The sequence below is a fragment of the Danio rerio genome, chromosome 3, assembly GCF_052040795.2.
Source record: "Danio rerio strain M-AB ecotype USA chromosome 3, GRCz13ab, whole genome shotgun sequence".
NCBI lineage: Eukaryota > Metazoa > Chordata > Actinopteri > Cypriniformes > Danionidae > Danio > Danio rerio.
Genome location: NC_141023.1, coordinates 14,585,588 through 14,610,000, shown reverse-complemented (window position 1 = coordinate 14,610,000; position 24,413 = coordinate 14,585,588). Strand labels below are relative to the sequence as shown.

The 24,413-nt window shown below is 36.7% G+C and overlaps 3 protein-coding genes and 1 long non-coding RNA gene across 6 annotated transcripts in view; 2 read left to right on the top strand and 2 right to left on the bottom strand.

The window, feature by feature from the left end:
• Positions 1-919, bottom strand: part of asphd1 (aspartate beta-hydroxylase domain containing 1) — a 15,752-nt gene extending 14,833 nt beyond the window's left edge. Inside the window, exons 1-2 of the mRNA XM_087244091.1 lie at positions 733-919; positions 564-644 (exon numbers count right to left, since the gene is read on the bottom strand). The gene's annotated coding sequence lies outside the window, so the exon portion shown is untranslated. The remainder of the gene's footprint in view (positions 1-563; positions 645-732) is intronic.
• Positions 1-24,413, top strand: part of kctd13 (potassium channel tetramerization domain containing 13) — a 91,472-nt gene that overhangs the window by 29,149 nt on the left and 37,910 nt on the right. The gene's annotated exons all lie outside the window — the stretch shown is intronic.
• LOC147845553 (uncharacterized) lies at positions 3,981-6,806 on the bottom strand. Its single transcript, XR_015480508.1, has 6 exons — positions 6,747-6,806; positions 6,316-6,421; positions 5,233-5,359; positions 4,971-5,056; positions 4,596-4,638; positions 3,981-4,498 (listed from the first exon to the last, which is right to left on the bottom strand). It is a non-coding gene; the product is annotated as an uncharacterized LOC147845553 (long non-coding RNA).
• Positions 8,358-24,413, top strand: part of sez6l2 (seizure related 6 homolog (mouse)-like 2) — a 38,235-nt gene continuing 22,179 nt past the window's right edge. Inside the window, exons 1-10 of one of the 3 annotated variants that reach the window (XM_087244084.1) lie at positions 8,358-8,389; positions 11,377-11,455; positions 11,800-11,928; positions 13,649-13,870; positions 16,962-17,098; positions 17,277-17,469; positions 17,586-17,771; positions 19,993-20,176; positions 20,570-20,733; positions 22,144-22,338. In XM_087244084.1, coding sequence (XP_087100210.1) covers positions 11,398-11,455; positions 11,800-11,928; positions 13,649-13,870; positions 16,962-17,098; positions 17,277-17,469; positions 17,586-17,771; positions 19,993-20,176; positions 20,570-20,733; positions 22,144-22,338 — 1,468 coding nt within the window. In that variant the 5' untranslated portion in view covers positions 8,358-8,389; positions 11,377-11,397. Of the gene's footprint in view, positions 8,765-11,376; positions 11,456-11,799; positions 11,929-13,648; positions 13,871-16,961; positions 17,099-17,276; positions 17,470-17,585; positions 17,772-19,992; positions 20,177-20,569; positions 20,734-22,143; positions 23,816-24,413 lie in introns of all 3 variants that reach the window. The other 2 variants (XR_015480499.1, XM_087244083.1) reach the window with 2 other exon arrangements.

The following is a 24,413-nucleotide window of genomic DNA, read 5'->3' as shown; positions in this document are numbered from 1 at the left end:
TAAATTAATATAATCCATTTGTTAAATTAGGCTGTAACATAAAAAAATGTTACAGGTCTACAGGTCTATATATGCACAAGATTACTTATCTCACTTTCATCTGTTTACAGTATCTGTCCATAAACAAATAAAACTAAATAAATAAACCGCGAAATCACTCCATAATCATAACCTTCATGAACTTCAGTAAGTGCTCGTAACATGAGACTTTCCTAGTGAGTGAAATCAATACACTTAGTCTATCCACCATACCTAAATTCTCAGTTTCATCCATGTTTATGAGCAATAATGAATATCCAGCTGTCCACATATAATGAATATTAATCAATTGGCAAGGGCTGAAATCTCTCTTGCTTTATTACATAATGATTCCTACTGCAGTCGCTCTGTGCTCTTTATCATTCTCACGTTGCTGAAAACGTCGCACACGGATGTTCGGAGAGAAAGCGTGATGACGGAAACAGACGATTTTTGCCGAACATTACAAGTTACCGTTCAGACACTTGAAGCGAGATTTTTTTTGTTTAAATAATAAGTTGTGCTTCTCATATGCATTCGCTTACCACTTCTCCACAGTCTTACTCAGTCTCTCTGTCCCCCTTTCGTTCTCGCCACGTCCCTTCTTCCTCTGTTTATCTGCAGACCTGAAAACACAGTATAGATTCCGCATTCAGTGCTTCCGTACGGCTGGAGGAGCGACTCCTCCTTCTTTGCGAAGATGTTTTTTATTACCTTTGTCCATGTACTGACGCATCGGAATCAGCAACGCCTTCGCTGCTGGGGGTTTAAGCCTTATATTGAACTGATACCAAACCTTCTTGCTGTTCGCTGAGAGCCGCCAGGGCAAGTTTCAGCACCGAGACGCTGGACAGCTCCTATGCAGAGCGCCGTCTGCGTCTTGCGTTACCGTAGATCAACCGGAGGGTGGCGCCAGTGAGTCGAACACAAAAACAACACCTCAACACTGGTGTTTATGGGGGGTAGACCGAACCATTTTGACGAATCAGTTGGTTTAACTGGTTCTAAAAACGATTCAGTGATTCTTTCGGTTATCACATGATCACTGACATCACAGGGTTAAATATTTGCGTTTTAGGGGATTCTGTCACTAAGGAAGTGACTTTTTTATTGCAATGCAATTAACATTGATAAAATAGGCTATAATAACAGAAAATAGACATAGTAGCAGATTTGTGGTTCACATATTCATAAAGTCAAACTTTACTTCAGTTAATGATGAAAAAATCCTGCCGTCAGCTTACTTTTTACAATGTAGCTATATTGCACACAAGCTTTCATTTAGAATAATAAATACGTCTATAAATAAGCACAAAATCAATAAATTAGGCCTATGTATCAATAGTTACTAAGCTTCATAAAAGTCTAGTTTACAAAAAAAATTGATTTAGAGTATAAATATAATGTACGTTTCCGACATCAAACAATACAGCACACACAAAATATTGGCTAAAAAGATTTTTGTATTATTTGCTGTATACAGTTTGGGGTGACAAGTAACTAGACTGGCTTTAGAACTTTTTATTATAAATAGTATCATGAAACAAAGAAATGAAAGCTTATTCACGGCTGCTCCACATGGTTACAACAAGCACATGAGACTCCTTAATAGAAGAATAAATATAGGCGACCTTCTAACAATAATGAATACTATAGTAATTTCCAGTGAATTGTACGGTGTTTTTGAACTGTACTATAGTAAAGTATATGAATCTATCTGTTTTTGACTTTATAGAGTTGCTGTGGTATATTAACGCTATATAAGCAAATTACCTACAATTTTAAAAAATACAACTTGAAATTACTTTTTTTTTTGTTAGTTTGACAAAAATCAGTAAAAATGTCTGTACATTACATTTCACATATTTACTTAGCCTAAATCTAAATTTACTTCATTAAGTAAAAAAGACAAAACTTTGCAAGTTCACCCAAAAAAGCTTCTGCTAATCTCAGACCTCTTTACTTAAAAAAAAGGTTGCAGTATTTCTAACTATCTAACAACTTACTTACTAACCTCACAACAACAAAATACTACTGCAATAATGTTGACTTAATTTATAATTAGTATTCATTTTGTAAAAAAAAAAATGTTGGGCGGGGGTTAGGGAGAAGGCACAGCTGCAGAAAGACTTTTAATGTGAATTTTCATCTCAAATTTACCTTCGCTTTTCAAAAAGAAACCCTTAGTACATATGGACTGTTCATACAGTACAGTTGAAGTAAGAATTATTCGCCCCCTTGTTTATTATTTTCCCCAATTTCTGTTTAACAGCGAGCAGACTTTTTTAACACATTTCTTAACATAATAGTTTAATTACTTATCTCTAATAACTGATTTATTTTATCTTTGCCTTGTTGACAGTAAATAATATTTTACTAGACATTTTTCAAAACAATTCTATGCAGCTTAAAGTGACATTTAAAGGCTTAACAAGGTTAATTAGGCTAACTATGCAGGTTAGGGTAATTAGGCAAGTTATTGTGATGGTTTGTTCTGTAGATTATAGAAAAAATATAGCTTAAGGAGGCTAATCATTTTTACCTTAAAATGTTTTTTTTTTATTATTAAAAATTGCTTTTATTCTAGCCAAAATAAAACATAAGACTTTCTCTTGAAGGAAAAATATTATCTGACATACTGTGAAAATTTACTGGCTCTGTTAAACATCATTTGGCAAATATTTAAAAAAGAAAAAAAAATGTATATATATGGAAGTTTTTTAACAAAATTAAAATGATCAAAACAAATGCTCAAGTGATCAAATAATGAATCAAAATGCATTCTCAAATGAGAAATCAAATGTATTTAATGTTTAATATTCACGATCAACTCAGTAAAATCCTGTAATAATCAAATGGCAAATCAAATGCTCAAACTATAATACAAATGGAGGAGCTAATTTCTGGTAGCTCATGATGGACTGATTACTACTGTAGTTCTGTAAAGACACCTTATTCACACAGACTCTTTTCTGAGTCCTGTTTTTCCCTGTGAAGCATTACAAAACATTTTTCCCTGTTTGTCCTGCCATGTGTTGATCTTTGTCTTGTTTATCATTATTTTTGTTTGTTTTTTCTAATTCTGTGTCTAATAAATGTTTTGATAACATTTGTCACTGTTTTAGTTTATGTTGTTCAATTAAAGTATCTTTGTTCTGATAATGGATTGTTTCCTAGTATTAGTTTCCAAAAGAGTTTTTTTGTTCACTTAACTAAGGATTATGTTTTTTATATGTTGTACTGACTTAAATTTTTTTACAGTGTAATTCTATAGGAGAAGACGCAGTGGCGTAGTAGGTAAGGCCGTCGCCTCACAACAAGAAGGTCACTGGTTTGAGCCTCAGCAGGGTCAGTTGGCGTTTCTGTGTGGAGTTTGCATGTTCTCCCTGCATCCTCCGGTTTCCACCACAGTCTAAAGACATGCAGTACAGGTGAAATTGTCCGTAGTGTATGAGTGTGAATGAGAGTGTATGGATGTTTCCCAGAGATGGGTTGCAGCTGAAAGGGCATCCGCCACTTAAAACATATGCTAGATAAGTTGGAGGTTCATTCCGCTGTGGCAACCCCAGATTAATAAAGGAACTAAGTCGAAAAGAATGAATGAATGAACTATATAGGATTGATTATACTACTATACACAGCAAAAACTAAAGCATAGCTACTGCAGTATTTATTTCAACGCACCAGTTCACTATAATTAATACACAGCAAAATATGGGGACCCAAAACAACTCTATGGGTGTTAATTTCAACACTTTGAAAGTGTCTCATGGGGTCCACTCAAAACAGAGTTAAATCAACACTTTCAAAAGGGTTGGCACATTGACACCGAAGTAAGGGTTAATTTTAACTCAGGGCAGAGTTAAAAAATGTAACTATATTTAACACCACCTGGTGTAATATATTATTTTATTCAACTCTCTTAAGTGTAAATATGGTAAAAAGGTCAAATAGACTGTAAATTACAAAATAAAAAACATTTTATTTGAAAACATTCACAACTTAAACAATTCATTCAGTTTTTAAAATGCAACAATGTCAAATTTGCTTTAAATGTTTTATTAGTAAAGACAGTATCAACAAAATATGATGTCCAAACTTGATGTTTCATCAGAGCAATTTGAAAGTTCAATATATCGTCACTCATAGTTTTCTTCTGAACGCATAGTTTTCTTCTGAAATTACATTTTAAACAACTTGGCGTGCAAATCTTTCACTTCTGGTGTTTCCTTGGTCCTCCATATCAAACACAGCAGTTTAAATGAAGGTATAAATGCTGGAAACTTGTGTGAAAACAAACTGGAGCTAGGAAATCTCATCAAGCATGTCCTGTGAAAGATGTGCTTCCCAGCCACAGGATGACCTTTTTATCCATGACGATGTACAGTAGTAGCTGCTGATCGCTCGTCTGGTGGTTCCTGATGCACGGATATACTGTAGGGTGATGCTCATCTAAGAACTCTTCAAGACTCCAGCATGACTAAAAAAAATGTTTGAAAACAAATTGCAATCAAATTCTATGATGTATTTAAAAAAACATTTAAAGTAAATAAAACATTCAAGAAATCTAAACTCACCTTTTGAAAATCCACATGATGATCCACAACTTGACTCTCCCAGCTGGTTGAGGTGACAGGATATGGAAAAGTAGAAAAAACACATACATCACTGTTGGATCTCCAAAAACAATTAGGTTAACCACTATGACTAGAACTGGAAAAACAGGCAGCTGTCTGTCCACAATCCTGAATTTAACACAACACTTGGAGCAAAATTTAGAGGAGCTTAAAATCTTTTATATCATTTAGTGATGCTGACTTCCCCAAAATATTGGCCACAGTGTAAAAAATATTCATAAACTTACAGTTTTCTGTAAGCGTGTGCGTGCGTGTGTGTGTGTGTGTGTGTGTGTGTGTGTGTGTGTGTGTGTGTGTGTGTGCGTGTTTCTTTACCAGATTCAACTTGTTAGGCCCTTTCAGGTCCAGTATTGACGCCACCTTTCCTGGAGTCTAGCAGATGTTTCAGGTCCAAATATAATCTAAAATATTAGGATAAGCAGAAGAGAAAAAGTGCAAAGCAAAGAGCAAAACATTATTTAAGTAACAGTTCACCCACAATACAAAACTTATCACCTTCATGTCATTTGTTATTCTCTAATGCTCTAATACCCTCTCAGCTTATTGTGAAACAAATACAGAACTTTATCAAACATACCTTCATTATTATCACCACATATGACCAAGAAGGTGTACTTGGTCATTTCACCAACTCTGGAAATACACCATCCGTCTCTAATCAGCCACCGTCACAGGGTCTTGTGTTATTGTACAGAGAACTGTGGCTGTTAAAAAACAACAACACATTAGTATCTAACACATATGCATAACCTTCAGATAAAAAGGAGAGATGAACATCACAAAGTATGCCTCAAACATTTTCACATATCTTTTGATTCAGATGTTGATTTTTGACAATAAATCTACAAATCAAACCTGTATCATCATTAGGCTGCTCAAATATGAATCAGTTGATTAATTTTACAGACAGGTGGCTGTTTACAACGCACTAATAAAACGGAAATGTTGTGTACAGTACATGCTAAGTTTAGCCTATAGTTTTAAGCACAATATCATGCGGGAGAAAAAGCTTGACTAAGATGTTCCTGACTACAGAAATAGCCTAACTTACTAACGTCAGACATCCCGAGTTGGGAAAAGTCATTTTCGGGGGATACAGAGTTGATTTGCGGGAGGTAGCGGGAGAGATAAGAACCTGAAGAGCAATGGGATGAGTTGCGCTCGACGTACCTGAAGAGCGGTGGGGGTGACTTGCGCGCGACGTACCTGAAGAGCTGGGAGGGATGCGGTGGAAAGGGGCGTGCAAAGTGTTTAATGACCGGGCGGGAGACGCGCGATATCCGGGAGATGATCATTCATTTGCGGGCATCTACTTGGGCATCTGGGAGTCTCTGTGCATTTGCGGATTACGTTAACGTTAGTCCCGCAACTTCCGGGAGACTTCTGTAACGTTAAATGTCTGATAAAGTGCAAACGCGGTCATTTAAAGACATTAATGTTAACATTCCGACTTTAATGGTTGTCAACACTTAATATAATTCAAGCGTACGTTATCACACGAGTCTAAGTTATGGACTAACGGTATATGGACGGCCACGAATGAACCAGTTTAAAAGGGCCGCGGTGTTTAAAATAACCAAATTAACGTACACTAATAACAAACAATCATTTGTTTCAGTCAGGAAGCCTTTTACAAGTAAGCATGTGTTGATTTACTCACCAGATATGTTTTAGAAACTCTCCAGAGCTTATGGAAACCGTCCTGTGTTGCCGTTAGCATCCGGGCAGAGTAGGCTAGGCGCTCCGGGGATTCCCTCGCTAGTTTGCTTGGAATTAAAGGAGAAGTGTCGATTTTATTTTACAGATGGGTAACAACGCACAAAATGGCATTAAGCGTGACAGAAATGTGTTGAACATGTACATTTGATGTTTTTATGCACTATGTGTGCGTGAGCATATAAAAACATTCTTGAAAAGAAGTCAATAGTAATGCAGTTAAGCTAGATACACAAACGACATACGACAATGAATGACCCGCAGAAGTTTAAAATTGTAACTCCATTCTAAAGTTATTAACTTAACAACATGTTTACAACTGTATTTCCTTAAAGAAAGTCTGTAAAATACCAACATTTAGGTAGTTTGACTCACCAGTTGCTGTTCTAAATCTCAGAGGGAAAATGGCATCTGGAAAATTCTTCAGTGACTGGGGCTGCATGAATTCCCGGATGTTGGAAATAACACCACCAAGTGTTGAAAAGATAACTCCTTGATTTCGCACTGAATAAAAACAATTCTAACTCTTATTATATTCATTTATCAAAATCTAACTCTTTAACGTCAACACTTTACTCTCAAATGCTTCAACACCGAGAATTTAACTCTGATGAATTTGCTGTGTACTACGCTATGCTGTAGCGATAATTAAAAAAGAGTAGTTATATAATACTATATAAAACAGTTTACTACAGTATGCACTACTTATAATTTTCATAAACTACACATTATTTAACTGTAATATGAACTGCATTTTACTGTTGGTCAGTTAGTATGTTACTGTATTTTATGGTAGCATTGTGAAAATTACTGTTTATTTTACAGTTAAGATATACGATACTGTGAATACAGTATTTTTGCTGATTTATAGTAAGTTACTGGCAAACTGCTCCCAGTAAGTTACTATAGATTCTACAGGAAATTGTTTACAGCATGGCAAAAAAACACCATAGTATTTACTTTGAATTACTATAGTATTGTTTAATGCTGCAGCTGAGTAAAAAATCAATGTCAATTAAGTAAATCATTTTACTTTTTGTTAAGCACTTTTTAAGTAAGTATAGTTTTTTTATCCATAATCTTTGATCTGAGCATCATTAAAAGGGTGTCCAAACTCGGTCCTGGAGGGCTTGTGTCCTGTGGAGCTTAGCTCTAATCCTAATCAAGCTTTTACTAGTTATACTAGAAACTTCCTGGCAGGTGTGTTGAAGCAAGTTGGAGCTAAACTGTGCAGGACACCGGCCCTAAAGGACTGAGTTTGGACACCCCACATGGGTCTCAGTCCATTTCTAAGCAAACTCTCACACAATTTACTGAAATTTGAACACAATATTTGCCAAAGACGTATAAATGATGCAAAAAACAGGACATTATGTCATAAATGCGACCATAAAAATGACAAACTGTTCATTATTTTTAATCACCTCTGAAACTTTGCTTATTACAGTCCAGTACAGATGCTAGAAATACATCATTATGCTGATCTTGGTTTGTGTTTGTTTGTGATAGAGCAATTTCATTGTGCTTTTGACTGCTACATATTTTTTTCAACCATTGTAATTACACACACATATATATATATATATATATATATATATATATATATATATATATATATATATATATATATATATATAAAAGTTACAATTTTATGTGATCATATGGCCGTATGTATTTGTGATTACAATGTACAATTTAAAAAGTTGACCATTGAAAAATTGAAAAATTAAAATAAACATTTTATACAATATTAATTATATTATTACTTTTATTAAGTATATAATTTATATTAAAATACAATAAAAATTTAAATTTTTGCATATAGGCTTGTGTTTCATAATACATTACATATTATATTGTGTGTAATTTGAACACATTTCTATATATCATTTTTCTATATCCAAATTGTGGAGGAATCGTTCAGATAGGATTTTGTGAGCCGGCTCATTAAAATAAGCTCCGACTCGCAAAAACGATTCGAACATCACTAATTGACAGTCAACGCGCCAACCATACGGGTAGGATCTGCCATCTATGCCTGTTCCCCTCACCTGCGAGCCTCCCAGCACAGGCCTTTTACCGGACAAAAATAAACGAATGAAAAAGATACAGCCGAGTGCAGCCTTTTAAATCACATCCTCCGCGGGTTCGAATGGAACGCCAGCATTCGCCTGCAGCTGTTCCACGAGCGTTCCAATGATTATTTAAATACCGTTTTGACGCGCAGCTCCAGTTGTGGTATTTTGGAGGGGGTGGAGGAGAGAGAGACGGAGAGAAACGCAGAGGAGCTCGTCAGAGATAAAACACATACGAAATACACCAAGAGGAACGAGGAAAGCTTCCAAGAGGGTTCATTTTGACGAATAATAAAAAGGATAAACTGCGCGTCGCGGGTGCGTATTCGTTCTGTTTTCCTTCTGACAGACTGTTGTTTAATCGCGCGACATCCAACTGCGTGCAACGGATGCCTTCGTGAATCATTGTCAATATTTATATGTGTCCAATTTAGCTTTTCGTCATCAATAAATGCAGGGTTATTCAGTCTAGACTAGTGCTAATGCTGTTTTTAGGGGGTGGAAATGGGCGTCTTGCGTCATAGGCAGAGATAAGAGGAGATGTTTTTGAAGCAGACCATCGGAAGAGCGTCTGAATTAATTATCTGCCCGCAGTGTCAGCAACATCATCTTGCACGCATATTATCATCCCTGCCGGTGTGCGTTATGAACTAATCATAATATTAATGGCGAGCCTCAGTGTGGCTTCCTCATCGTCTTGTTGTCTGTTGTAGATTATATGAGGAAGCCTGTTTCGTTGATCAGCATCCTTGTGTGCGGTAAATGCCGAATTAGGCTGGTGGTGACTGGGCCACTGGCACCTCAAATCTGCCACCTTCTTCCACCTGCCTGTTGTATTATTGGTGACATCATTGATCAGGAGCCGTGTGTCTCGTGCACGGTCAGGCCTCGAGGGCCACGGCGGGGCCATAAGACTTGGATATAAACGAAAAGGACCAATGACTTTGAGAGAATATTTGATGAGCTGACGCATTTCTGCAGGGCTTCTGAATCAAGGAACATCTATTAAGCTGCATTATATTATCATTAATTACTTCATGCTGCATCCAAAAAAATCCAGTTTAACTAATTTATCTAGCATTTTAGCTTTAAAGCCCTCATTAAATTAATTGATTTAATGTTCCTGCACTTTTTGCTACACAAAGATTTTTTAGGTGGGCAGTATAAATGTATGATTGAATTCAAACAGTAACCACTAAACCATGTGACAATTGTTGCTTTTTTATTTCATTATTTATGTGACAAGGATTTATAAAACAAAATAAAGCATCGTTAATACAAATTAATATTTTTAGAGCAGTACATAAGTAGATAAATGCTTTTGTGTAAATGTAGTTGAAGTCAGAATTATTAAACCCCCTGAATTATTCCCCCCCCCCCCCTGTTTTTTTTATCCACAATTTCTGTTCAACGGAGAGATGTTTTCAACTCATTTCTAAACATAATAGTTTTAATAAGTCATTTCTAATAACTGATTTATTTTATCTTTGCTATGATGACAGTAAATAATATTAGACTAGATATTTTTCAAGACACTTCTATACAGCTCAAAGTGGAATTTAAAGGCTTATAGGTTAACTAGGCAGGTTAGGGTAATTAGGCAAGTTATTGTATAACAAGGGTTTGATCGAGAATAAAAAAAGCTTAAAGGGGCTAATAATTTTGACCTTAAAATGGTTTAAAAAAATTTTAAACTGTTTTTATTCTAGCCGAAATAAACAAATAAGACTTTCTCCAAAAGAAAAAAATATTGTCAGACGCACTGTGCAAATTTACTTGCTCTGCTAAGCATTATTTGGAAAATATTTAAAAAAGAAAAAAAAATCAAAGGGGTGCTAATAATTCTGAATTCATTTGTAATATAGTAAAATGACCATTAAAATAAGGCCTATAAGTCACACTTTTACAATGAGGCTATCTCGAGGGCTAAATTGAAATAAGAAATTTACCTTGATTTATGATTGTTTAAGATTATGTTAATGAATTTAATGGAACAGTCATTGCTAGTATGTGATGACTTAATATTCAAAGTTCAGAATTTTATATATAAATTCAAATGTGTAAATTAGTGCGTATATACAGTGCTCAGCATATATAAGCACACATCTTTTAAATTCATATTTTTATTAGGAAGCTATACAATATTATATTTGTGCATATACATTAGATTAGTCAGTACTGAAGCCAAATCTGGAGCTTATATAACAAAATAACTTACGATAAAGGTCCAGAAAGTAATACAGCCAAATTTCTGTTATAGAAAAATATGAAATACACATTTTTAAAGGAGGAAAAATCAAGAGAAGCAAAAAATTTGAAAATTTTAGTTGAAAATTTGTAGGTTATGATTTATTTTTGCAATATTTTGCTTGAATTTAATCATATTATCTTTCAATTTCTAAATATGTTTGGTGACTAAAATATTATTTTAATAAATATATCTGTTTAATAAACCTGTTTTGTTTAAATGCACTAAAATACATTGCCTGTATTCACTGAGTAATTAATTACAATTTTTAAAATGGGGTGTACTCAATTATGCTGACAATATTAGACTATAATTGTATTTTTAGATTTATATTTTAGATATTTGTCAATCATCTTTAGGAAGTCATTCTAATATTCTGATTAGGTGCTCAATAAACATTGGTAATTATAAATGTTTAAAGCCGTTTTACTGCTTAATATTATTGTGAGATCTTTAAAATAAGAAGTTTCTGAAGAGTATAATGTTTAAAAAGCAACATTTATTTGCAACAGAAGTTTTTCTTACAATATAAATCATCACTGCATCTTGGTAAATTCTGATAGACAAGAATCAAAATCTGTATTTTTAAATGTTTATACGAAATTTTAGGAGATCAGACAACTTCAAATCTAATTTTCCTTTTACTACTGTACTTATTTTCTCTTCTTTTGCTTGTGTCCAGGCTGTCCTGTCATATTGAACCATGGTGTCCACAGTTTTTGCTGTGACACTGTCTGTCACACTGCTGCACCTGGCCTCAGGTAACATACTTATACTTGTGTGAGTCTGCTTTTGTATGTTTAATTCTTTATGCAAAGTGATGAGTGCACATATTTTATGTTTATTATTAAATTAGTTTTCCTTGTACTGGGTTGCAGCTGGAAGGGTACCCGCTGCGTAAAGCATATGCCGGAATAGTTTTAGGTTCGCTGTGGCGACCCCTGACGAATAACGAATAAAGAAATAAGAAACTAAGCTGAAGGAAAATGAATGAATATTAAATTAGCAGACAGAACATGCACTCTAATGAATTTTATGTAATGATTTGTGTGCTTGCTTTCATTATAGTGTGAGTTTTACAGACAAAGTGTGTTTTTTTTTTCAGGTGCATCTTTAGGGACATCAGATCCTGAAGCTCCTCCCACCGTGACTTCTAGTCCCCGCCCCCTGGGAGATCTCATCCATGCTGCACTTCTGAGCAAGGAGTACTTGGGACACACTCCTGGCAGCAGAGGTCAGTTCTTCCTAAAGACAACACAGCAGGACTGCAAAAAAAAAGATGACATGCAATATTTAGTTTGTCCACTAATAAAATACAGGAATTTAGAAACAATAAACCTTAAGCTACACCTTAAAATAATGGTCCATTTGCTACACTGTAAAACCTAATAGTCAACTTTATCAATTAAAATTAGTGTAGTTAACCCAAAATTTAATTCAAGTTCATTCTACTCATTTAAAAAGAGTTTTGAACTTAATTAAATACCTCATTACTTAGCAACATACATGGAATAAGTTAACAGTGCTCATATAGATTCATTTTTTAACTCAAATTGTTTGTAGCAATCGGTTTCCTCAAACAGTTTGAGTTGACTTAACTCATTGTGTTTTACTGTACTCAATTGGTTTGAGTGCTCTTCATTTTACTGTGCTCAAATTGCTTTATTTACTCAAATGGATTAAGCTCACAGTACTCATTAGGATAAGTTTTTGAACTTAAATGGTTTGTTGCAATCGATTTCCTTAAATGGTTTAAGTTACCTTTGGGTTTTACAGTGTAGTAAATTGTTACTAACATGAAAAAAGTATTAATAATGCACTTATTTTGCTATTTTGTCATCTTTGATAATGTTAGCATTATTTAAGTTAAATAGCATTAGTTTATGTTAATTCGCTCTGCATTAACTAATGTTATCAGGCACATCTCATAAAGCATTAATAAATGGTGAACTGTGATTAATAAATGCTTTATAAGATTATTTATACTTAGGCAATGCTAGTAAATACATTAATTAACAGTAATTAATGAATTATTCAAGGGTTTACCAAATCATCAAGAAAGTTTAAGGTGATTGATCTGAATGTGTGTGCATAGAAATGAAAAGACAATATGTTTGCTCTAAAGACTTTTTGCAAGTGCTAAATCTTATTCCAAGCTGAATGATTTGGAAAAACTTTTAAAAAGCAGCAGTTCTGTCTCACATCGAGTTGTAAATTAAGTGTGGAAATGATACTGCATTTCAGAACAAGTACAAACACATAAACGTTTATATTTACAAGTAAAAATATAGAGTTGGAGGCAATATTATGAACCCTCTTTTGAGAGTTATGCTTTTCAAATATTTCTCAGGTGATATTTAAGAGAGCAAGGAAATTTTTGCAATATTTCTGATAATATTTTTACTTCTAGAGAAAGTTTTATTTGTTTTATTGCGGCTAAAAGCAGTTAATGTTTTCAATTAAAAACCATTTTAAAGTCAAAATTAATAGCCAGGAGGTTTTTAAGCTGTTTTCGTTTTTGATAGTCTACTGAACAAACCATCGTTATAAAATGATTTGCCTATTTACTCTAACTTGCCTAATTAATCTAGTTAAGCCTTTAAATGTCACTTTAAGCTGTATATAAGTGTCTTGAAAAATATCTAGTCAAATATTATGTACTGTCATCATGGCAAAGATAAAATAAATCAGTTATTAGAAATGAGTTATTAAAGCTATTATGTTTAGAAATGTGTTAAAAAAATATTGTTACCGTTAAACAAAAATTGGGAAAAAAATCGAAAAGAAGTCAATTTAATGTGAACTTCAACTGTAAATTCAATTACAGTATGTTCAATTTATTAATCACAAAGTCATGCAGCCCTGAAAGACAGCAGATTACACAACTTCAATAATAAATCACTTCTATTCCACCATTAGTTAGCATAATCTAAATCTGGGATTGTAACTCGCAGGTACAACTACTAACCCGACCCAGGCCGTCCCGTCTATTAAAGAATCAGAGCCTGCCTCCACAGTGATGTCACCAGGAATACTCACCACTGCAGTGACATCATCGGCTGTGCCTCAAGCAGGCCAATTAGGCTTTGGGGGTGCCGTGACATCACTGCCAGCTGAAGAAGAGACCACAACCACTCTAATCACTACAACAACTATAACAACAGTGCACACACCAGGTAATATCCCCAGCAAAACCACATACTATAATAATAATTACAACCCCAATTCTAAAAAAGTTTGAAGAGCGCTATAAAATGAACAATATGTGATTGGTTAATTATCTTTGTTTAAAGGGCACCTATTTTACCCCTTTTACAAGATGTAGGATAAGCCTTTAGTGTCTTCAGAATGTGTCTGTAAAGTTTCAGCTCATAATACCCATCAGATTACTTGGATACCTCCAGGATCTTCCCCTTGTGGTGTCTGACTACATTGTAGCCTGTGGCTTTAGATACAAATGAGCTGCGTGTCCACGCCCACCGCTCCGAAGTGCGTGTCTGCTTCTCATGCGTTACGTCAGATAAACAGCAGTCAGCGATAGAGACAGACACTGATGAAGCTGAAATAAGGTCATTAGTCAAAAATACCAAGTAAGTTTATTTGATGTATTTGTGGTTTGTGAGTTTATTCAAGCCTTTCTGAAATGATGAGTCTCACACAAATGCCATTTGCAGTACACACACATACGCATTTAATGACACCATGCGGCCGTGCTGATTATAGCGGTTAAGAATTACATATCGATTTTACTGTCTTTATAACAAACGGGCTCTGTTTTAAAAATGTTTTAAACTTATAAAACTTATAAAAGTCACAGAGAGTTGTAACAAAAATGTTATTCCCAGTTTATTTGCAAAACATAAAAATAAAATGTTTTGTGGACATGTTTATATATGTTATTATAGAAACATGGCGCCTGTCAATCAGTTGGTTAAGCAGGGAAAACCGCACTCCTACGTCACGTTGCGGTGAGCCTTAAAATCACTGGGATTTGGATACTACTTTAAAATCAGACTTTATGGGTTTATATCACTCCAATACGACAGTGGACAGACTTTACATACAGACAGTTCTGTCCAAACAGCTTACAAAAGACGATTTTCATTATTGGTGTGCTTCAAATGACAAAAATGCAAAGGAAAGATCAGTTTATTAAAAAATTTGATAATTAACTTATTATTTTAGGGGGGTATTTTATTGTATGAAAATGTCAATAAAAACCTTATTTACACAATATTAGTTTTAACTTGTATATAATTTGGCTAATGATCACAGAATAAGTGGATTAATATATTTCTTAAATGCTCTTTGACAAGGGTGTCCAAACTTGGTCCTGGAGGACCAGTGTCCTGCAAATTTTAGCTCCAACTTGCTTCAACGCACCTGCCAATAAGCTTTTAGTACATCTCGATCCTATAGGGCCGGTGTCCTTGGCTGTTTCTCAATTCCAAGAACGCAGAGAACGGACTTGTGTTCTTGTGGAGACTAGTCTTGCCAGGTGTCCTCGGAAGAACGAACTCAGGAGACCGCGAGGGCAGAAAACGCGTCCTTTGAGAAATGAGATGCTGCGTTCTTCCTGATGGTCACATGACCTTCACGTGTTTTAAATGGTAAATTATTTAAACATTACAGCCTTCATACAACGATTTATTGTTTTTTCCCTTTTAAAAATATATACTTTGCATAAAAACATTATAAATATATGTTGCACAATATAAATAAAACAGATTTTAATACGAATTTCAGCAAACAAACACCCTTAATGTGTTTATTCCTTTATTAAGATGTCCATGGTAATGTTTACTTTCACCGTTTCATTTAGGGAAACTCCTGAGGTATATAATTCATATCTATGAACTTTAATAATAAATCTTGATAAAATGCAGCGATTCCCACCTCCAGTCGCAATGACTTCTGGGACTTCCAGAGCGAGTTCGGTGCTCAAGTCTGCATCTGTGCGTCCTTGATATCAAGAACACATCCGGGAAGTTTCACGCGTCCTCCGTACTTGCGGTCTTGAGTATTGGAACTGAACTTAGGCAGCTGATGATGACGTTTCACGAGAACACGAGGACGCAAGACCGCTGAAGAACGCATATTGAGAAACAGCCCTTGAGAGTTTAGCTCCAACCCTAATCAAACACACCTGAACCAGCTAATCAAGTTCTTACTAGATGTACTAGAAGCTTCCTGGCAGGTGTGTTGAAGCAAGTTGGAGCTACGATCTGCAGGACACCTGCCCTCCAGGACCGAGTTCGGGCACCCCTGTGTTCTAGTAAATCCAGCCAACACAAACACATAATTTTTTATGAAACACAATTTATTGAATAAAAAATGTAGCAAAATAAATGTATACAATTTCCCACATAATATATACAATTTCATACATAAATAATAATGAAAATTTGATATTTTAGAATGTAAATAAAATCTAATTTAATTTTATAAATATCATTTTATAATGATAATGAAAAAGTTTGGTGGTTTATTCCACTGTGGCGACCTCTGGTGGATCACAGACTAAGCCTAAGGTAAAATTACGAATGACTGAAAAAAATTAAATCAGGAATAATTGAAAACACTAGTAATGTATTCATTGGTATTGTTTTGTTGGCAGCTAGCTCTCTGCAAATCTTACACGGTCAACCACTGAAGCTAAGCACGGTTGCATCCAGTGAGTACCTGGATGGGAGACCACATGTGTCTAAGTTGCTGCTGGAAGTGGTGTTAATGAGACCAGCAGGGGGCACTCAACCTGCAGTCTGTGTGGGTCCTAATGCCCCAGTATATTGATGGGGACTCTTTACTGCTCAGTGGGTTAAACCGACATCCTGACTCTGTCTCTTTGGTTGTTAACAACAAAATCCCAGCTGCCCACTGGCCTCTATTCATCATGACCTTTTAACCATCCCCATATATTAATTCCCTCCGTCACCCTGTCTCCTCTCCACCAATCAGCTGGTTTGTGGTCTGTCAATATGGCTGCCATCGTGTCATCCAGTAGATGCTGCACACTGGTGGTGGATGAGGAGATTCCCCCCAAAAAATGTTTTAAGAGCTTTGAATGTCCTGAAAGCACAATATAAATGTAAGGAATTATTATTATTATAGCACATTTGTTAATTAAATAAAAGGAAATTAACCAATCACAGATTCTAGATTGCATTGTGTTTTACAAAATGTCCCAACTTTCTCATAACTGGGGTTGTGTCAGGCCATTAAAATGATTTCTAAGATGTCATAACATTCAACAAACTGTTTCTTCAGTTCAGTGCAATGCCAGTTTGTCAGGAATGGAGGGAATAATCGAGTCTCCTGATCCGCTCTCATCCTCGTCTGCCTTTTCCCCACTGGAGTGCACCTACAGCATCACCGTCTATCCTGGATATGGCGTTGAGATACAGGTGGGATTGCCTTCCTATTTCCAGTTTACAGTTCTAGACTCTGTATTGGTATAGCTGGTGTATCTGGTTGGCATTTGCATGGGTGATGTCACTCTAATGAGTTCAGGAATCGTTGCACTTGATACACTCTTGGGTAACGACATCATTAGCTGTTGTTATAATAACATCTGTCTTGAAGGTGAAGAAAGTAAACTTGTCCAAAGAGGAGTCCCTCACCATTTCGGATCTGGGTGGTGCAGCACTTGAGGTTTTGGCCAATGAGACGCTGATGAGCGAAGGTCAGGTGATTCGTAGCACAACCAATCAAGTGCAGATCCATTATAAGAGCCTGAAGCAAAACAATCATGGCGTTTTCAGCTTTCACTATCAAGGTATGTTACTTGGGTACAAAGTATGTTTAGGGTCTATATATATATGATTGTAACATGTCTTTTTTGATTTGCCAGCTGTAACCGAACTGTCTTTTTCTTTTGAACACCAATTCTAGCCTTCCTCCTGTCCTGTTCGTTCCCTCTCTCCCCTGAGGGCGGCGGAGTGACTGTAACTGATATACATCCTGGCGGTCAGGCTCACTTTCATTGTGATCCAGGGTTTGAGGTCAGAGGTCATGAGGTTGCAACCTGTTTAAACTCTACCCGACCCAAATGGAGCACTCCAGAGCCCCAGTGTGTTGGTGGGTTGCATTGATTTTTGTTATTTGAATGTCTTTCATTTGCTCAAATACACCTCTGCTCGTTGCCATGTGTACAACCGTTAGAGCTGTGATGAATAAAAATTGTTCAGAGATTTTCAAAATGCATCGATTTTCTCTCTTGAGTCAATACTGAGTATAGTTTTTAACAGCAGATGATCCTTTTGGCTAGTTCTTAACAGCAAATGGTGCTCTAGTTCACTTTTTTAACAGCAGATGGTGCTCTAGACTATTTTTATTAGGAGATGGCACTCTAGGATAATTTTTAACACCTGACAGGCTTCAGACTCGATTTTAACAGCAGACGGTGCTCTAGGCTAGTTTTTTACAGCAGATGATGCTCTAAGCTAGTTTTTAACAGCAGATGGTGCTCTAGGCTAGTTTTTAACAGCAGATGGTGCTCTAGGCTAGTTTTTTTTACAGCAGATGATGCTCTAGGCTAGTTTTTAACAGCAGATGGTGCTCTAGGCTAGTTTTTAACAGCAAATGGTGCTCTAGGCTAGTTTTTAACAGCAGATGATGATCTAGGGCAGTTTTTACCAGCAGATAGCACTCTAGGCTAGTTTTAACAGCAAATGATGCTCTAGGCTAGTTTTAACAGTAGATGGCACTCTTGGCTGGTTTTAACAGCAGATGATGCTTTAGGGCAGTTTTTAACAGCAGACGGCGCTCTAGGATAGTTTTAACAGCAAACAAAGCTCTAGGCTAGTTTTTAACAGCAGATGGTGCTCTAGGCTAGTTTTTAACAGCAAATGGTGCTCTAGGCTAGTTTTTAACAGCAGATGATGATCTAGGGCAGTTTTTACCAGCAGATGGCACTCTAGGCTAGTTTTAACAGCAAATGATGCTCTAGGCTAGTTTTACCAGTAGATGGCACTCTTGGCTGGTTTTAACAGCAGATGATGCTCTAGGGCAGTTTTTAACAGCAGACGGCGCTCTAGGATAGTTTTAACATTAAACAAAGCTCTAGGCTAGTTTTTAACTGCAGATGGCGCTCTAGGATAGTTCTTAAAAGTAGATGACACTTTAGGTTAGTTTTTAAAAGCGAATGGCGCTCTAGGCTATTTTTTAACAGCAGATGGTGCACAAGGTTAGTTTTTAACTGCAGATAATGGGACTCTAGGGCAGTTTTTAACTGCAGACAGTGCTCTAAACTAGCTTTTAACAGCAGGTGGTGCTGTAGGCTATTTTTAACTGCAGATGGTGCGTTAGGCTAGTTTTTAACAGAAGATGACGCTCCTGGCTATTTTTAAAAGCAGATGGCACGTTAGGCTAGCTTTTAACAGAAGATGACGCTTTTGGCTAGTTTTTAACACCAGGTAGCTCTCTAGGCTAGTTTTAACAGCAGACAGCAATCTAGACTTGTTTTTAACAGCAGATGGTGCTCTAGGCTAGTTTTTAACAGAAGATGTTGGTGAGGCTAGTTTTTAACAGCAGACAGTGCTCTAGACTATTTTTTAATAGCAGATGACACTCTAGGCTAGTTTTCACAGCAGATGATGTCCTATGGTATTTTTTAAGAGCAGACAGTGCTCTAGGCTAGTTTTTGGCACTCTTGTTAGTTTTTAACAGCAGACAGCGCTCTAGGCTAGTTTTACAACAGATGATGCTCTATGCTACTTTTACAACAGATGATGCTCTATGCTAGTTTTACAGCAGATGGTGTTCTAGGCTAGTTTTACAGCAGATGGTGTTCTAGGCTAGTTTTACAGCAGATGGCGCTTTAAGCTAGTTTTTAACAGCAGATGGCACTGTAGTCTAGTTTTAAACAGCAGATGATGCTCTAGGCTGTTGTTTAACAGCAGATGACGTGCTAGTTTTTTGCTGTACGCTCAAATGCTCAAGAGAAAGAGTGCTTATTAATTTGATCATTGGCTTTTATCTCATGAGATTAATGTAAGCAGAGCTCACTATGAACTTTCTTGTAATTCGCTTACACCTTTCCTAACTTTATTAATGATGCAAGCAGAGTTTGGTTGTTTGTAAAACATAGAGCGCCATCTGCTGTTATAAACTAAGCTCAGAATCGACTGACAAAAGCGATGCATTTTGAAATGTTTTATTATAAATACTGTATAAAATTCTTACTATAATTATAATTTATATATATATATATATATATATATATATACTTTTATAATAAAATTATAAATGCAGAATTGATTTTTTAATAAGCATTCATGTGTGTTTTTGTCTGTTAAAGCGGTGTCGTGTGGAGGATGGATCAGGAATGCTACAGTTGGTCGCATCCTTTCTCCAACCCTCCCCTCTGCAAGTAACCATAGCAGCGGAAGCAACCTGAGCTGCCATTGGCTGCTGGAAGCCAAGGAAGGCCATAGGCTCCACCTCCACTTTGAAAGGGTGGCTCTTGATGAAGACAATGATAAGTAAGAGTTCACGATCCCACATTCTTCTGTATGTCTTCTCAGATGAGCACAGTTTTAATTATTGTTAGTGGATGAACAAACGAAGCACATACGTGTGATTTTTTCCCCTTAGAAAACAATATAAAATGGTATTAATAAAGCCTATTATCTGTGCATTTGTTTTTAAACTGAAAAAAAAATGAGTTCCGGTACCTGTTTTACCTGAACTATTTGGTGTTTTTAATGTATTGTGGTTTGATTATTGTATTTGCTCATTCAGTTGCCATGAAATATTCAGTTTTTTTAAACAAATGTACAAGCTACACAGACATAAGCATCCATGAGATCCTTGCAGAATCATTTTTCACCTTTTTTCCTTCCTGTCACATTTTCTCTCGCTCCTCCCTTTCCTAGGCTGATTGTACGCAGTGGGAATAGCACGACAGCACCGCTCCTCTTCGACTCGGATCTGGATGATGTTCCGGAACGGGGCTTTGTGAGTGAAGGATCGTCTCTCTTTGTGGAGCTCACGGCAGATTCCTCCTCCATCCCACTGCTACTGGCACTCCGCTATGAAGGTGAGGAATCCTCTTACACATTACAACAAAATATACTGTTGAAGCCAGAATTGCTCGCCCTCCTGTGATTTTTTTTTTTTGATTTCTTTTCTTTTTCAAATGTTTCTCAAATGATGTATAACTGAGCAAGGAATTTTTCACAGTATTTCCTATAATATATTTCATGATCTGTAAATTTTGAATAGGCATCTTTGATAATTCACACTGCACGATTGTCACAAACACTGATTTGCGTCTGATTTTGGCATTTGTTTGCAATTTTGTAAAAACAGCCAGCGAGTGAAAATCAGGACTGAAAATTAATTCAGCATTACCTAATTAGTTCGCTTCCAGAGTTGACATTTTCGGCAAGTGAAATAAAAGGTTTTTGTTTCTTTACTTTTCTCCATATCCTCATGAGACCCAATTTAGTATTTTTGTCAAATCATTACATTGTTAGAGCATTCGTTCACGGCTTAGTCCTTTATTTATCAGGGGTCGCCACAGCGGAATACCCTTCCAGCTGCAACCCAGTATTGGGAAACACTCACACACACTGACATTCACACACACACACTCATACACTACTGCCAATTTAGTTAATCCAATTCACCTATGGTGCAACCGGAGTAAACGAAGGAAACCCACACCATCACGGTGAGGACATGCAGAAATGTCTACTGGCCCAGCCGGGACTCCAACCAATGACCTTTCTGTGAGGTGACGGTGCTATCCACTGAGCCATTATACAATGTCAATGTCAGGAAACTTCACATTAATATGCAAATTTTCCCCAAATTTGGTTTATGATCTCAACTATTATGTTATGAAAGATATTGAACACTTGGTCATTCAGCTAATGTCAACCACAGAGGACAGAAGTTTACATTTTAATTTTTGGGTGAATTATCAGTTTAAAGGTCCCATAAAGTGCTTTGATATGTGCATTTTGTATTCAATGTTTGACATAATCTCAACTGAAACATGAGGGGACATCGATTTTATCGTCCCCTTTATAAAAAAAAAAAAAAACAACAGTCAATAGCATTTAATTTTTACATTATTATAGCTCTGTGAGTGAGAGTGGTTGAGCTCAAGCACATCAAATAAAAAACAAATGAGAAGCGTCTTGAAGGGGGCGGGGCATGTAAAGTACTAAAGAGCAATTGATTGGTTGGCAGATTTAATGACAAACTGAAGTATGAGGTGACATTGACAAAAAAATCATTGATCCATTGAGGCAGAAGTAATAATAAACTGCAAGCTTTGGATGTTGCTATCTTCTAAATGCAAATGTTGTCCCTGTTTTTAGCACATTTGCTTTTAGATATCATTAAGACTAACGTCCTGATACTAACATCTAAATAAGCATTATTGTTATTTCAGAGGACATTTAAAGTTTATTATTACATTATAACTTCTTTCTTTCAGCCTTTGATGGTGAACACTGTTATGAACCTTACCTGCCTCATGGGAACTTCAGCAGCAGTGACATCACCTTCCCACTGGGAACTGTGGTATCGTTTTCATGTGCTGCTGGATTCGTGATGGAGCAGGGCTCAGGAGTTATGGAGTGTTTGGATCCCAATGACCCTCACTGGAACGAAACTGAACCGGTCTGCAGAGGTATGACATCACATCCTCACATTTACCATCTATGCATTACCTTTTCGTTTAAAGGGGTGGTCTTCTATGATATCATATTTTAATTGTAGTTGATGTGTAATGTAGCTGTGCGAACATAAACAACATCTCTGAATTTAATACACTCAAAGTTCAATGCAAAGGGAGACATTGGCTTTTACAGAGTTAGCTTAGCAAAGCCTATGTAACGGAGGCTAGCTAGTGTGTGCTGTGCAGGTATAACCTCACACCTCTGACCTCTAAAGGGTGCTCTAGCGACAGACGCTAGATGCCATGGTCTTTAGCCTCCTTGGTAGAGCGCCCGACTCCCATGCGGAAGGTCGCCGGCTCGAAACCAGCTCGGAGCGGGTTGGATGGTGTAGGACCAGCGGGGTTACATTGGTGCCGTGACCCGGATGGGAGTGAGGTTTAGGGGGGTGAGTGTAACGGAGGCCAGCTAGTGTGTGCTGTGCAGGTAAAACCTCACTCCTCTGACCTCTAAAGGGTGCTCTAGCGACAGACGCTAGAGGCCATGGTCTTTAGCCTCCTTACACCTACAATGAACGAAGTTTGGGGTGTTACATCCCTGATGTTAAATGTCTCGGAGTGGGAGAAGCAGTGAACAGTTTTAATGTTGGTTGGGGTGAGTGTGGATCAGTCCCCTGCCTTCACGACAACACACCAAATTCAAGTTAAAGAATTTATTAACAGAAATGTACAAACAGCAAAAATAAACTTCAGGAGGGGAAAGTCCAAAACAACAAACAAAAGTACACTCTAGCTAGTTAGGGAGTAAAAGGGTCTAAACTGACTAAGTAAAATTAAATCAACAACAGTAATGTACACTAACTCCCTAACTAAACATAAACAAGAAAAAAAGGGTTTTAGAAATAAAATGGCACTTACCTCCCTATGTAACACAAAGTACATTTTCAAAAGCAGAGTTCAAGTGGTTTCAGAAGTTTTTATGACAGATTTTAACTTCAACAAGTTAAACACAACCGCAACTAAAATCTTTCTCAATAAAGCAACCAGGCAGGAGAGAGACCACACTCTAGAAGCAAGCTTCAATGTGGCTTGCAACTGGCAGGCTTTTAAGGGGGGTTGGGGGAAATGGAAACCAAACACAATAATACATTCAAACACCATGGAATGTAACGGGACTACAAAAAATGCATTCGGGCTAGTGAGACTTCAGGTTATGTGCACACACCCCAAGCATACACCCTGCGCAGCAAAGTGGTGTGGCCAGAGGCACTGTAATAATGTAATGTAGCAGAGAAACCTAAAATGCCGTCCAAACACTGCTATATCCACAGAGCCGTGTTTCTGTATTTGGGCTTCCAAAGGACACGTCACAAAGAGAGAAGTGCTTACAGTTTAATTTTAATCATGTTCCACAAAATTATAAAAAATATCTAGCTCTAGCATTTGACAAAGGAGAGCTTCCAGAATCTCTCCCAGTTCAGTGCTGGATTCGGCTAAAAATTCCTCAAAGCAGCAGCTCCAAACATAAAAACGAAGCTGTGTATTGTAAGCCACAACTTGTAAATGTTTTTATTTGTTCAAATTGGTTTATTACATGCACAGTTTCTAGCGTTAACGGTATGTTGTAGCGAGGACGTAAACAAGGATGTAAACTACGGGAAATGCAGTTTGGCACAGCTAACAATTTAGCTACAAATTCATATTTATCAGTCAAACTGATGTAAACACCCACAATCTTCAGTAGCGCTGCAGTGTCTCTCTATGCGACCGCTTTCCATCCATTTTACATCTCAAATAACAAACTTGCAAAAGATATGTGAACGTTTCATATTACTTACACATGCTTATTCTAGATATAAGTGAAAGACACTTGTTAGATTTTATTTTAGAGAGCAGGTGTGAGGTTCAGCTGTGTGCTCGGTGTCATTTTCTGTCTGATTCAGGCACAAACTGATATGGCTAACAGCTACTCTGACTAACTGTTTACAAAGCGTTACGCTTTTCCTGGTTACGTTGAGCCGATCCACGAATCACAGCACATTATGTTAGCTGACCAATCAGAGCCTCTTAAGGACGGACCTTTCAGTGGA